Genomic DNA, 13,856 nt, shown 5'->3' on the forward strand with positions numbered 1-13,856 from the left:
GAATGCAGTTTAATTTCAAGACGTTTTACTTCCATTTTTATGTTTGCATGCATTTCCTTGCGTCTAGCTGTTTGTTTACTGAGATAACGATGTATTTGATGACAGTTTCAATTATTGCATGCCCTGCCTCACCCCCTCCCCCACCCCCACACCCTCCCCCTCCCTCTACCTAGTCTTTTGTCTTCCTTTTTCTATCCAGTGTTACCACATATTGTTTGAAGTTGTGTAAATCATAGATCTCTCACTCCTTTTCTTCATTTTGAATTCCCATATTTTTTTGCCTCATTTTTTTGTTGGGATGAACTTTACAAATTTGCCGAATAACATCTTGAACAATAATTGAAGAAAGCTTAACAATTTGAAGTATTTGGTTTAATCCCTCCACTAATTAGTGATGTTGGATATTGCAAAAGCTGTGCGCATGACTAAGTTTGAACAAAGCAACCTTACATGGATGCGGACTTGTTTTGTATTTCAAAATAACTGTGAAATGGAATAAAATAAAGTCATTTTGTGTTCTGACTCAATAAGGTAATTTGATAATTGAATGAATAATTTATGCACATCTATAGTCATAACTTTTATGTCAGCAAGTGTTTTGCTTTTACCAAATTGGGGTTTAATACTTTTTTTCCAAATTTTGTTTCTGTCACCAGAAAACAGTAAACTTTGCTTCAATTGCAAACTGTAAGCCTTTGTAATTGTGTTTTATTACTGAAAACCTGTCGGTACCGGAAGAGATAATTCAGTCAGATTGAACTAAGTGTCCGTTAGATGATGTTAATAAACTGTCGTACATATTCAATACGTAACTGGCGATCGTGGGATTCGTTAATACAGGAAAACTTTGACATGAGAAACAGAAATTTTGTTGTGACCAAAATGACCAGAAAAAAATTCAAATTAATTAAACTTTTCCAAGTGCAGATAGTCAAAGTAGTAAATTTTTGTGAACCTACACAAATGTCTTGTAGAAACTCTTTCAAAATTCTTATTTTTAAAATCGTTTCTTCTTCATTTTGTTGTTCAGGTGTCGACGGTACTCATCCTGATTTGAAGCAAAACTTTGTAAGTTTGATTTCATCTCATATTGGAGAAGGGGAGGGGGGGGGGAGGAGAAGGAGAGAGTCATGTTTGAATTTTTTTCCTCATCTGATGAAAGAAAATTATAATGTATCTAACTAAACCTCTGATTTAATTTAGCAATGTGAAGTTGTCTTTGCCTTCTGCCTAAGTGAGTCAGTTTAGCAAATGATACTATCTGTCTGAGAAAAGGGATGATTCTTTGAAGATAACATTCAGTTTCCTATAGCCATGTGGGCATTGGAGAAGATTGTGGGCAGGGTTTGGGGAAGGGGGAATGGAAGCAATTACCTCTACTTTGTGCATTTTTGTGCATTTGCACAAAATGCACAAAATTTGTGCATTTTTGCAAACACTTCTGGTACAGTCGCGTGTGATTGTGTTAGCTTTTAAGGATGCAAATCCAATTCTCTTACCCTACTCGCCCCCATCAAAAGAAAAAACTGCCCCACCATCCCTACCCGCCCCAATCACAAGAGAAAAAACTGCCCCCTCCTACATTTACGGCTGTAACAAATAACTTATGTGATTTGTCAACAGCTGTTCTCTTCAGGTCAAGCTCAAAACTGAATATATACTGGGAGCTGACCTAGCCATTTTCTTCATTATCATTTCTCCAATAAATGTAAATTATAAATAAATAAATAATATGAATAAATAATACCCATATTGCTTTTTTTCTTCATGGTCAGGATATTGAAGCCAGCTATGACTTCAACAATAGCACCAGAAACGTCCATGACAAGGATCCACATCCGGATGATAGCATCGAGAAAGGAGCAGAAAATGCGTAAGAAATGCTCTATTTTTGAAAATAAATTAGATATTATCGGCTAAAACAGTTTGTGTAGTAGTCACCTGAGGAGTTTTGGGTTTAGTTCTCAACAAACAATGGTGCTTTTCCAGCCCCCATAGGTGGTTATCTCTGGTGATGTATTTCCTAGGCCTTACAAAGGTTATCCTTTGACAGCCACTTTTCTGTTCCATCAGACAGACCATGGTTTGAAAGTTTACCGTTTTGGAAAATGGTTCAAACCTGGTGTGAATAAAAATATTGGTAGGAATGGTTTTGTATTGTGTCTTTTCACAGGCACGGCACCAGATGTGCTGGAGAAGTGGCAGCTACTGCTAATAACAGTATATGTGGTGTTGGAATTGCTTATGAAGCTGGTATTGGAGGTAAGCTGCACATTGTCTAAAGGCTAGTGTAATAGGGAAATGAAGTATGTGAGAGTAATGATGCATATATTAGTATGAGTGGTATTCATTGTGATGGCTGATGTTAATGTAGTAAGGAATATTAGTGTGAATGGTATTCATTGTGATGGGTGATATTAAAGTAACAAGGAATATATTAGTATGAACGGTATTCATTGTGATGGGTGATATTAATAAGGAATATATTAGTATGAGATGTATCTGACCAGGAATGATATAAATGCCATACTGTAGAATGAATAAAAGACAGGTTGTTACTGGTGAATGGGAAAATTGTAGATTATAGTGTTGGCGAAAATGTTTTGATAATTTGAGGAACAAATTTAATGGTACTCACCTTTGGATGATATGAATGTATAGTGAAGTATGTTTTTAGTATGACTGGTAATATGCATTGGTTGGTTGGTGGACATATGAATGTCAAGATATAGATTAGTATGGCTTGAAGATATTATTTTGGTCAGAATGTTATAAAGAATATCTGAGTATGAATGGTATTAATTGCATTCACCCTGATGTGATGTGTTGGTAATATGGAGTCATGTTAGTATGAATGTCATACACCATGGTAAAAGTAGGGCTATGAATACCACTACTATATCGGTCACTTCCTTATTAAGGATATGAAAGAAACAAACACCCAATGCTTCAGTACAATATAATATAACACTGTAATGGGATGAAGTGGCTATGTCTACACAAGAGTATTATATGAATTCAAAACGAAGGATAAAATTGAATAATTCATACCCAAAATGGTTTTTGATATAAAGAAAGTTGGATGGGAGAATTAAATTAACACGTAAGGGGTTGGGAAGGGGTAAGTGTACTTATATCAGAGGTGTATTTATGAGTCACTCTCATGAAGGTCAAAGTTGAGTTATCATCAACAATATATGTGATTTCACTTGAGTTGTTGACTGTGTACACTCGCTTACTATTCCTATATACAGGCATGAGCTTTTGCGGAATATCCGTGATTTATTTTCTACCTCGGGGCCAAAACTATTATCCTAACACAATGTAGCATACGCAAACTGGAGCCTATACCGCAATAATTGCAATGTTCTGTGATTTTTTTTTTTTTACCCCAGGCTCATCTTTGTATAAAGAAAAGCTTGACACAATTGTTCGAGTTACGTCACTTTTCTAACTTTAGTGACTCGAGGTATTTACTTATCACAAACTCTTACAAATACATGCGGTGGTCTCTTGTTCTCCTACAGGCATGAGGATTCTAGATGGCACCGTCACAGACTCCTTAGAGGCCGAAGCCCTGCTCTACAATCACCATTACATCGACATCTACAGTTGCTGCTGGGGACCGCCCGATAAGGGCAAGGACTTTGCCAAGCCGCATACTCTCACCGAAGCAGCCATCATCAAAGGAGTAGCAGAGGTTGGACACTATATCCCAGGGCAGACTGGGGTGGGGGGTGGTGGGGCAATGGGTGTGGAGGGGGCATTCAGGGGGTTATAACCCCAGGATCAATTAGGGGCTCTGGGAAATATGGTATCAATGAGAATATATTCTCATATTTATATTATTCGTAAAGGAAACATGAAGTTTTCAAAAAGTGGTTTTAGTTGTTCCTGGGGGCCAAATTGGTTCTTTCCAAGTTATCAATGTTTGCACTGTAACTTAACGTGACAGTGTGATTGATGACTGGATGTTGTGAAAATATTGTAATAATATCTCCTTTTTTTAAATTTTATATGAGTTATAATTTGATACATTTTAATAATGCAGATACATCGAATTTACACAATTATTCCTAATTGCTTTGGGTAAAAAATGGGAGGGCTTAATTTGCAATGTAACGTCTCTGATCATGCCAGTATATTATCAGCAAATATATAGATAATTAGCTGCAGTAGGGTCACAACATATATTGACTACCACAAGAAAGTATATTATTTTTATATTTTTTATTTTTATAAATATATGGAACTCCTGGTCGTTACCTCCGATCCCTTCATTGGATACACTTGTCAAGCCCTTGACTAATCGCATATCATAACCGCGCTTGAATTGATTGACGTCATGACTTCATATTTGTTTACCATAAGTTGATGATTGCACTAACTGGTGTGATATTGACTATTAAAAAAATTGTATAACTATTGACTATTGTGATGAGGAAACTTGAGCCCTTTAAGATTGGGCACGCTTGTTGCACGCTTGTTTCTGTTTCATGCGATCCTTGTGAAATCAAACAGTTTCTCCTTACAATTTTTTCATACCCCACCCAGGGCCGTAACGGAAAGGGTTCTATCTTCGTCTGGGCGTCTGGTAACGGAGGTTCTGCTGACGACGATTGTAACGCAGACGGCTATGTGAGCAGACCGGAAACCATCTCCATCGGAGCGGTCAACGACGAAGGCCTCAATGTCTATTTCGCCGAGGCCTGCTCGTCAACGATGGCAGTCACGCTGTCGGGAGGACCCAGCTCGAGCCCTTTCTCTACTGCGAACGAGAGGGCAGCATACGGATTAAATTTAGTGGTACGCAATGGAAACATTAAAAAAAAAAAAAAATGTGTCATTTGTAGTGGTATGCACTGGAAACATTTTAAAAAAACTGTGTAATTTGTCTTTCCCTTGTCAAAACTTAATGGGAAAGTTTTTCTCAATGTCAAGAAATATCAAAACATTTAATACTGAGGGTGTAAAAGGAAGCTGATAGAGGTAGATAAATGTACTTAATTTGCTTTGAATTGAAATGTCACATATATTTATAGATATCTGCAAAATAGTTTAGTAACCTTGATGGATTCTGTATGAAACTTTTCATTTTATTCACTGGTTCCTCTTCTTTTTTTTTTCTTCCCTCCCCCCTCCCTCCTCCCATAATTAGGCTACCACTGACCTCCACGGTGAATGCACGACATCATTTGTAGGAACCTCCAGCGCGGCACCGTTAGCGTCCGGTCTCTTTGCGCTCATACTGCAAGCAAAGTAAGTTGTTAAAATTATTTGAATTGTCTTTCAAAGCTCAAGCTGAGTAGAAAGAAATAAAAGTATGTATGTATGTATGTATTTTAGATCCTCCTGCAAGCAGGCACTTGCGAAGAAGCCTCATTGGCTTATCAAAGCCACAAGCTGACCGAAGTCAGTCTCTTAAATTTATGTTTAACATCCATGATTATGAATTGTCAATTGTCAACAACTCTGTAACTGGACGACATACATTAATCTTGGAGTGACTCAAACCGGGGACCTTATGATTGGAAGGCACCGGCGTTAACCACTGAGCTAACACTCCTAGTGATTTCCAAAGTAAATGTAAGTGTTTGGATAGTGGACCAAAGAATGAGTTGTTTGTGTGGTGTAGAGACATCCACAGCTGCATTAAATATCAATTTTGTTCTGGGGGTATATCTTATAATGGGGTTACTGCTGTACTTGCCAGTATTGATAAGAGGTTTTTCCTCGAAGTGAAACCCATGGCTCTCAACAACATGATGTGTAGGGTTTGCTTGTTCTATTTTAAAGGTAGCAAATTTGAGAAAGGGTATAGTGCTGTCAATGTTACAATGTGACCGCAGAATATCCACCGATGAAGAATGTGGAAAATATAATTGAATTAATGGTTATTGGTCATCCAGTGAAATGTAATTGGACCCTGGAAGGTTGTAGCAAAATTTGAGAGAGGTTATAGTGCTGTCAATGATACTGATACTGCATTTACAATCACAATCTCTCATATTTTTCCCTAACAAACAGGGGTACCCTGTGGTAATGATATTATTCAAGAAGTATTGAAGGGGATTAGACTATTGACTGGATGCGTATCTGTAGTACAGTGAAATGTAATAACAGACGCTAAAAGAGATTGTCCCCAGGTGTACTGATAACTGTTTTGATATTAGAAAACATTTATATTCCCCTTTCCCAGTCCCAACTTGACCTGTTGGAAACTCCAAAATATTGAAGCTTGGTTCTTCTTTCAAACATGGAGGTTTTTACCTCCATGTTTCAAACTAGCAAACATTTGCAAATAGAGTGCACTGTGGTAAATAATATGATTATAAGCTACTTATCAGCATTGAAGGGGAAACTGTTAAAGGGTGTGAAGACTCGCGAACAAATAAACGCCTCATGCCGGTAATCTGACCTAGTTTGGAATGAGGTGTAACAGAAGTGTTAGACACCACCATCGATCCCAGAAAATACAAACACAGCTTGCTTCCTTCGGTAATTAGACACTAGTGTACAGTCAGTACATGCAGCTATGGTCAATACCCACAACACAGTGTACATATAATAGCAGCAATGGACATCTCAGGTCTAGATAAAAGATAACAAGGTATCACGTTTCATTACTGTCTGCATTTTGTAGCGACACGAACAAAATGTCACTTGCAAGCAACGGAAAGTTAACTTTTTCAGATGGCCGCACACGGTTTGGGGCGAGTCTTCAATGCCTTTAAGTGGATGTGTCCAATGACATGCAAATATACTCTGGGAGATTTCTTTCAGTTTCATTTTATACCATCTTTACATCGACGACCTTCTTTACCTATTCTTTCTTTCAGTCCCAATCTTACCTGGCGAGACCTCCAGCATATTATATCTCAGGGATGCTTCATCCCGAGTCCCATGGAGGACGGATGGCACATCAATGGCGCTGGTTTTCATCTGAATCATATGGTCGGGTTTGGTGTTCTCGACGCCGGCAAGATGGTGGAACTGGCGCTCAAGTGGGAACCCGTCGGCAAGAGGCGGAAATGCATCGTTAAGAACCAAGAGATTGAACTGTAAGTTCAGAAGCATTTCTATGTGTGATTTCATTTTTTACACTCGTCATAGGATTAAAACCATATCCTCGTTTAGTGCTTAGGTTTGACTGCCTCTCTACCCTGTCCCATTACTACTGGTGCACTCTTTACGTACTTCTGAAAAGTGAATTTAAGAATGGGCTTTAGAAACATGACTTTTGTATCAGATGCGAAGATCTCAGGTCAAGGTTTAGAAAGGTTTCAGAGAAGTCGGCTCAGCATGCAATGCTTGAATAAAAGGTAGTAAAACCTGCAAACTATATGTTTAGATGGCAGCGACATTCCAACATGATAATCGCATTATTTATAACTGAAGCACTCCTACATTCCCCTGGATTATCACCCTGAGGATTATCCTCTCCACCAGAATGGTGCAGCCTCGTTGCTGGATGGCTAATAACAACATCTAAACACTTTTAAGCAGCTCTAGTCCTTTCTTATGCCAAACTGGCCTTAAAGTCATGGTAGAATTTCTGTGCAAGGCAATGTAGGCCTAGCCTACAGGTCGACATTTTCTTTTGAACAATTTGCCGATACGGTAGAGAAAGGAACTATGATCAGTAACATTTGACGCCCAGTCACGATTCTTCTTGAATTTTTCAGAGCGGTCGAACAAGGCCATTCAAGACGACAGAGTATGGAGATCACCGGCTGTAAACACATCACAAAGCTAGAGCACACCATCGCGCACATCTCGTTCGAGTCCCCTCGACGAGGAGACGTGGCCATCACCCTGCACTCCCCCTTTGGCACCCCGTCCGAGCTGCTGTCCACTCGGAAGTACGACGACAGCAAGGACGGTATCCAGAATTGGCCGTTCATGTCGGTGCACAACTGGGGGGAGGCCCCGCAGGGAAAGTGGACCCTAGAGATATCATACCACCCTACCCCACCAGACACCGGCGAGAGACCCACGGTCCTACCCCGCGGGAAAAACATCGCCGCGGTGACGATGTGGGGCTTCACGTTCTACGGTACGGGGGAGTATGGTGACGAGAGTGGAAGCTCCGAGGAGGTAGAGGAGGGATCCAGAGTGTTCGAGGACAAAGCCGGCAAGGATGACATGGACACCATCCTCCACATCTACAACTCGGAGCAGAGGTCCGACGAAGAGATCCACGTGGACCTGGACGACGTCGCAGCCGGGGCTAACCTGCCCCCGAATCTACAGAACAACATGAAGGGCACTGAAATCAACACAAACCACTTCGATAAGAACGCTCCGATCGAGACCAGAGACCTTCTGGTCGGCTTTCTGGAGTACAAAAGAGAAGAAGGGGAACTGATGGAGTTCCTCCGCGGTCTGGAGACGGACACCCTCGAGAGGTTGTACGAGGAGGTGGAGGGGGAGTTGGCAGAAGAGGAAGAGAGGGCTGCCTACGAGGAAAAAATGGACACGGATTGGGATGGTCGAAAAACTAGTCAAGATAGTCAAAAGAGAGGGATGGCTTTGGAAGAGAAGAAGAAATCATCAGAGAAGGGGAAAGATTTAGTACGGAGGAGGAAAGTGTCTAGACAAAAGGCAGCTGTGTTGAGGGAACTTCTACGAGAAGTCGAGAGTAGGAAGTAAAAGTTTAGGTAGAGTTGTCTTTGCAAAATATGCTTTACATCTAATTATGAAAATAATAGTTAACCAGTATATGAAGGTGATAAAAAAAAATTATGTCATAGATTGTTTCCAGAGGTATTCTAGAGTAATGGAAATTTATTTTAATATCAAAATTATTTATCGAGAATTCAAGATTGTGTAGGTGGGATATATTTAACTTGATCGTAGTAAACCAGAAAAGTTGAGATGTAGTATTTTTTAGCTCAGGAGAGTATGTAGTCTAGAGTGCCCTGGTATTTAAACTGGTGGTTACAACCCTCTTTTAGTGTCACAAAACTATTCAAAAGTTTCGCCAAATATTTAGAAGGAAGCACAAAAATCTTATACGTGATGCTATAAATTAAATCTAATGTTGTCTAGCTGAGTAGGATGGTGTTTAGATGAATCTTACTTTGGGTTAGGTGTATCTCATGTGGTGCTTAGATGCCTAACACATGGTGTTTTAATACACCTTAATGGTGTCTAGATGAGTAGGATGGTGTTTCGTACTTTGGGTTAGATTTATCTCATGTGGTTTTTAGATGCCTAATACATGGTGTTTTAATACACCTTAATGGTGTCTAGATGAGTAGGATGGTGTTTAGATGAATCTTACTTTGGGGTTAGGTGCCTCTCATGTGGTTTTAAGATGCCTTACACATGGTGTTTTAATACACCTTAATGGTGTCTAGATGAGTAGGATGCTGTTAAGATGAATCCTATTTTGGGTTAGATTTATTTCATGTGGTGTTTAGATGCCTTACACATGGTGTTTTAATACACCTTAATGGTGTCTAGATGAGTAGGATGGTGTTTAGATGAATCTTACTTTGGGGTTAGGTGTATCTCATGTGGTGCTTAGATGCCTAACACATGGTGTTCTAGTACACCTTAATGGTGTCTAGATGAGTAGGATGGTGTTTAGATGAATCTTACTTTGGGGTTAGGTGTATCTCATGTGGTGCTTAGATGCCTAACACATGGTGTTTAAATACACCTTAATGGTGTCTAGATGAGTATGATGGTGTTTAGATGAATCTTACTTTGGTGTTAGGTGTTTCTCATGCGGTGCTTAGATGCCTAACACATGGTGTTTAAGTACACCTTAATGGTGTCTTGATGAGTAGGATGGTGTTTAGATGAATCCTATTTTGGGTTAGATTTATCTCATGTGGTGTTTACATGCCGTACACATGGTGTTTTAATACACCTTTATGGTGTCTAGATGAGTAGGATGGTGTTTAGATGAATCTAACTTTTCTTATTTTTGGCAATGTCATTGGACCTCTCGACACAGCCTTTAATTCTAGTAGATTTTTTTTAATAGTACATGTTGGTCTTAAACTTGTCTTTTGAGGTAAAAGGACATTTTAGGAGCAAAAAGAAGTGAAGTTTTCATTATCGTTGAGTAGTTTTCTTTTGTGTGCAATCCATTTCTTATTTCTCTATTTGTAAAGGGGTTAGTGTCTCTAGTATTTAAGATGGGAATAGGTTCTTTAGTAACTTTAAAGAAGGTGAGTTTCGGTAATAGTAACTTTCAAGAGGATTAGCTTCTTTAGCATATGTTAAAAGAAGATTAATTTCTTTAATACTCACTTTAAAGGGGGTCAGTTTCTTGAGTATTTGTAAAGGGGTTAGTTTCGTTAGTATTTTTAGTAAATTAATTCCACCCAATGATGTGTGTGCTAATTTTATCAGTTTCAGTAATTAACTTGTTTCTAAATTCTGATTCAGTGGAAAATTGTTTTCTTCATTAATTTCTTCTTTTCGACTATAAATTTGCTTTCATTGCAAAAGTTATTAAGAGTGGTAGGTTGTTGGATTACAAAGGGAGTGATATGGAGAGAGAGAGAGAGAGAGATTGATACAGTGAGAGAAAGAGATAGTTTTAAAGGGTGTGAAGACTCGCACAAAAAGAAACGTCTCATGCCGGTAATCTGACCTAGCTTCGAATGAGGTGTAACAGAAGTGTTAGACACCACCATCGATCCCAGAAAATACACACACAGCTTGCTACCGTCGGTAATTAGACACTAGTGTACAGTCAGTACATACAGCTGCGGTCAATACGCACAGCACAGTGTACAAACAATACAGCAATGGACATCACAGGTTCAGCTAAAGATAACAAGGTTTCATTACTGTAGCATGGTGACTTCGAAGTTCGGACACTTAAGATTTAAAGCACCCCAAAACTAAATCTTCTGGTATAAATCACCTGAAAATATACTTCATATGGTGGGAGAATTGTGTTATAGTACGATACACGGCCAAACTTTCTTTCCTGCAAACTGTTTTCACGTTGTATTCCAAGAAGATTCTTCGTGATTTTGGAACTGGTATTTCTTTGCTAGAGTATTGCGAAGTTCGGACACGCAACCCACAGTGTGGCACTAGTGATAAAATTGGTGGCGCAGTTGCTCTTTCAGTAATTATAACAGACTTCATAGATCTTCGTCATTTTAGTGACAAATATGTAAGTAATTTCTTGCACACGGGCCATTTTGGAGAGAAAATAACTGTAGCTTCGTACTTTTTGGTGAAATTTGGCTCTTCCTGTAGGTTTTCATGGTGGAATCGTGTATTTCTTAGGGTGTCCGAACTTCGCAATACTGACTATACTGTCTGCATTTTGTAGAGACGAACAAAACGTCACTTGCAAGCAACAGAAAGTTACCTTTTTCAGATGGCTGCACAGGGTTTAGGGCGAGTCTTCAATGCCTTTAAGGGCTTGCTGCTGTAGTACTACCAACAACAAAAAGCAAGATATAACTCTATACAAACTTGGACCCAGTACAGAAGTTATATATTATCTCATTTCACACAGGACAAACTGTATACCATTGGAGTGTCACATGTTAGACAGTATGTTGTCATTTAACTGGAGACGTTTTATAGAATTATGTTATGTGATTACTGTCTTTGGGTGAAATTTTAATGACATCTTAGTAAGTTATGGTCGAGTTGTAATCCTAGTTTTCACAACAGCTTTTTGCAAACCTTTGTACTAGCCTAGCTGTTATTCGCAAGTATATATATAGTAAGGTATTAGAGGTTTCTGCTTAAGTACCATGATGGATCAGTTAGTGTTGACCTTAATTATGTCAACTAGTCTACTAAAATTGTAGTTCCTGGATTAAATCTACCTCCCCCCCCCCCCTTTTGCAGCTTTCGTTAACGATCCACTACACAAAGTTGTCATTAATAGTTGCCTGTACTGGATGGGTTCTGTTCCATGCATTAAAAGAAAAAGAGGTTTGTTTGTGTGGCAGTGACCGTCATTAATGTGTAGTCTTATATCAAGTTGATTGCCTGCGTGGCTGCTGTTGGGTTTTAAAAGCTGATGTCGCTAACATATGTACCTGGGTTTTATAAATGTCAGGAAAGCAGTCGGATTTATTCACTGCCTTTAAGGACAAGTTAATGCTCTCTCCCTGCAAATCATATGTGTAGTTTGAGTAAATATTTATATTCGTTGTTGCACCCAAAGCTGAAGCATCTTTTGAAATTCTCCTTCTGTCAACAGTTTCACAAAAATTTACTGATAATTAGTTACAATAAGAAAGCAAATTAATCCAGCTCAGACAACATTTGTAGATCTTTTTTTTTCACCAAACGAATGGTATCGGGAGAGTAATTAATGAGTTCGATTTAATCCTCGGTAACTTTTTGTTTGTTTTTTGTGTGTGTTAACCCAGACAGTTTTTCATATTAGTGTCACCTGTAATCTGCAATCTGGAATATTCCAGATTTCACATTCGTTTTATTAGTACGCCATTGTTTGAAATGAAAGGTCAATATTCAAACTGCTGACCTACTTTCTTTTTTATTTTATTGAAGTTTAGTGCAGAAAATAAAATTTAAAAGGGCAAAATTACCTCTAAAAGCTGCTTTAACTGTTTAACAAAGTCAGAGGTGGAAACTTATTTGGGCTTCCTGATTCCTTTTAACTGTAGGTGAAATAAAAATTCATGTTTAAAGTAATGTTTTAATTTCTAAGAGAAATTTTTCAGTACCCTTAGAAGAAGGAAAAAAAAAAACTTTCACAGCAACCAAATGTTAGTCACATCTACTGGGACATTTTACCAGCAAAATTGCCGTCATGTTGCTTTCTTTTCCTCACTTTTTGGTGTTAATTTCAAGGTCAGGCTTTCTCATTGGTCTGCTTGATCTCATTTCTGGTCTCCTAAAAAAGAATTCCTCTACTTCTTCTCGTCATCCGTTAACAGATAACAGCAAATTGTAGACCCTGACCTGTCGGTTTTAAATGGAAAAAAAAAAACTTACTTTTACACGGTTTTATTTAAAAACGGCAAAGTAAATAGAAAATATGTTGGTGATGAAAATAGAGGTTTTTGTGAACAAGTATCTTGTTTAGTGGGATATCGTATGCCAGGAGATAGCAACTGGTGGGAACAGCTGAGACCGCCGTGTACGGCTGGGAGACCATTCATCCCCTGATCGTGTTTCACATCCCGTGCTTCTGAAGCCAAGGTTAAGCTAGGAACGGCCACACCTGACATCTGCCATTGTCACACAAGTGGATGATGATGAAGATGATGATGATGTACTTGCTCATGTTTTATTCATGAGGGACACATTGACTCATGTTTTATTCATAAGGGACATATTGACTCATGTTTTTTTTCATAAAGTCAGCCAAATAGTTTGTTCGGTTATGTTTCATTCATTACTTAATAAACACATTTTACTCTGGCAATGGGCATATTTCAACTTTCAATGTGACAAGATGATTTTTTTTTTTTTTAGTTAGTTTTTATTGTTGGGTGTGAATTACTTTTTTTCTTCTTCGTTTTTTTTACAATTAAAAGCAGTGATCCATTTGCAGTTAATTCATAACAGTATTAAGAAGAGAAACCGCCCCTGCCCCCCCCCCCCAAAAGAAAAGTTTCTAAAAAAGGTGATAAAATCGATGCATTTGTCATTGACTATAGCCTATTATAAAACAAGATATTTTACACCATCGATTTGGTCAAATGTGTTGTTTCATCATGAATTTTGCTGGTCTATTTGGGTTTTTCATTAATCTTTAAAATTGTTTCTTCACCCTGTCATCAATCTGATATCATTTCCACATGGATACAAATTTAGGTGGCGTAATTAAGATGTATAGAATAAACTCCTCCGAAAATGGAATTGTCACTAGGGTTCATTACCCCTGTTTA

At 38.5% G+C, this 13,856-nt stretch overlaps 1 protein-coding gene across 2 annotated transcripts in view; it reads left to right on the plus strand.

The window, feature by feature from the left end:
* Positions 1-13,567, plus strand: part of LOC139962611 (PC3-like endoprotease variant B) — a 34,448-nt gene extending 20,881 nt beyond the window's left edge. For both annotated transcript variants that reach the window (XM_071962749.1, XM_071962751.1), the window contains exons 6-13: positions 1,031-1,068; positions 1,776-1,873; positions 2,174-2,262; positions 3,528-3,700; positions 4,555-4,806; positions 5,159-5,259; positions 6,840-7,061; positions 7,686-13,567. In XM_071962749.1, coding sequence (XP_071818850.1) covers positions 1,031-1,068; positions 1,776-1,873; positions 2,174-2,262; positions 3,528-3,700; positions 4,555-4,806; positions 5,159-5,259; positions 6,840-7,061; positions 7,686-8,652 — 1,940 coding nt within the window. In that variant the 3' untranslated portion in view covers positions 8,653-13,567. The remainder of the gene's footprint in view (positions 1-1,030; positions 1,069-1,775; positions 1,874-2,173; positions 2,263-3,527; positions 3,701-4,554; positions 4,807-5,158; positions 5,260-6,839; positions 7,062-7,685) is intronic.
* Positions 13,568-13,856: the final 289 nt, after the last annotated feature.

The sequence above is a fragment of the Apostichopus japonicus genome, chromosome 21 (assembly GCF_037975245.1).
Source record: "Apostichopus japonicus isolate 1M-3 chromosome 21, ASM3797524v1, whole genome shotgun sequence".
Taxonomy (NCBI): Eukaryota; Metazoa; Echinodermata; class Holothuroidea; order Aspidochirotida; family Stichopodidae; genus Apostichopus; species Apostichopus japonicus.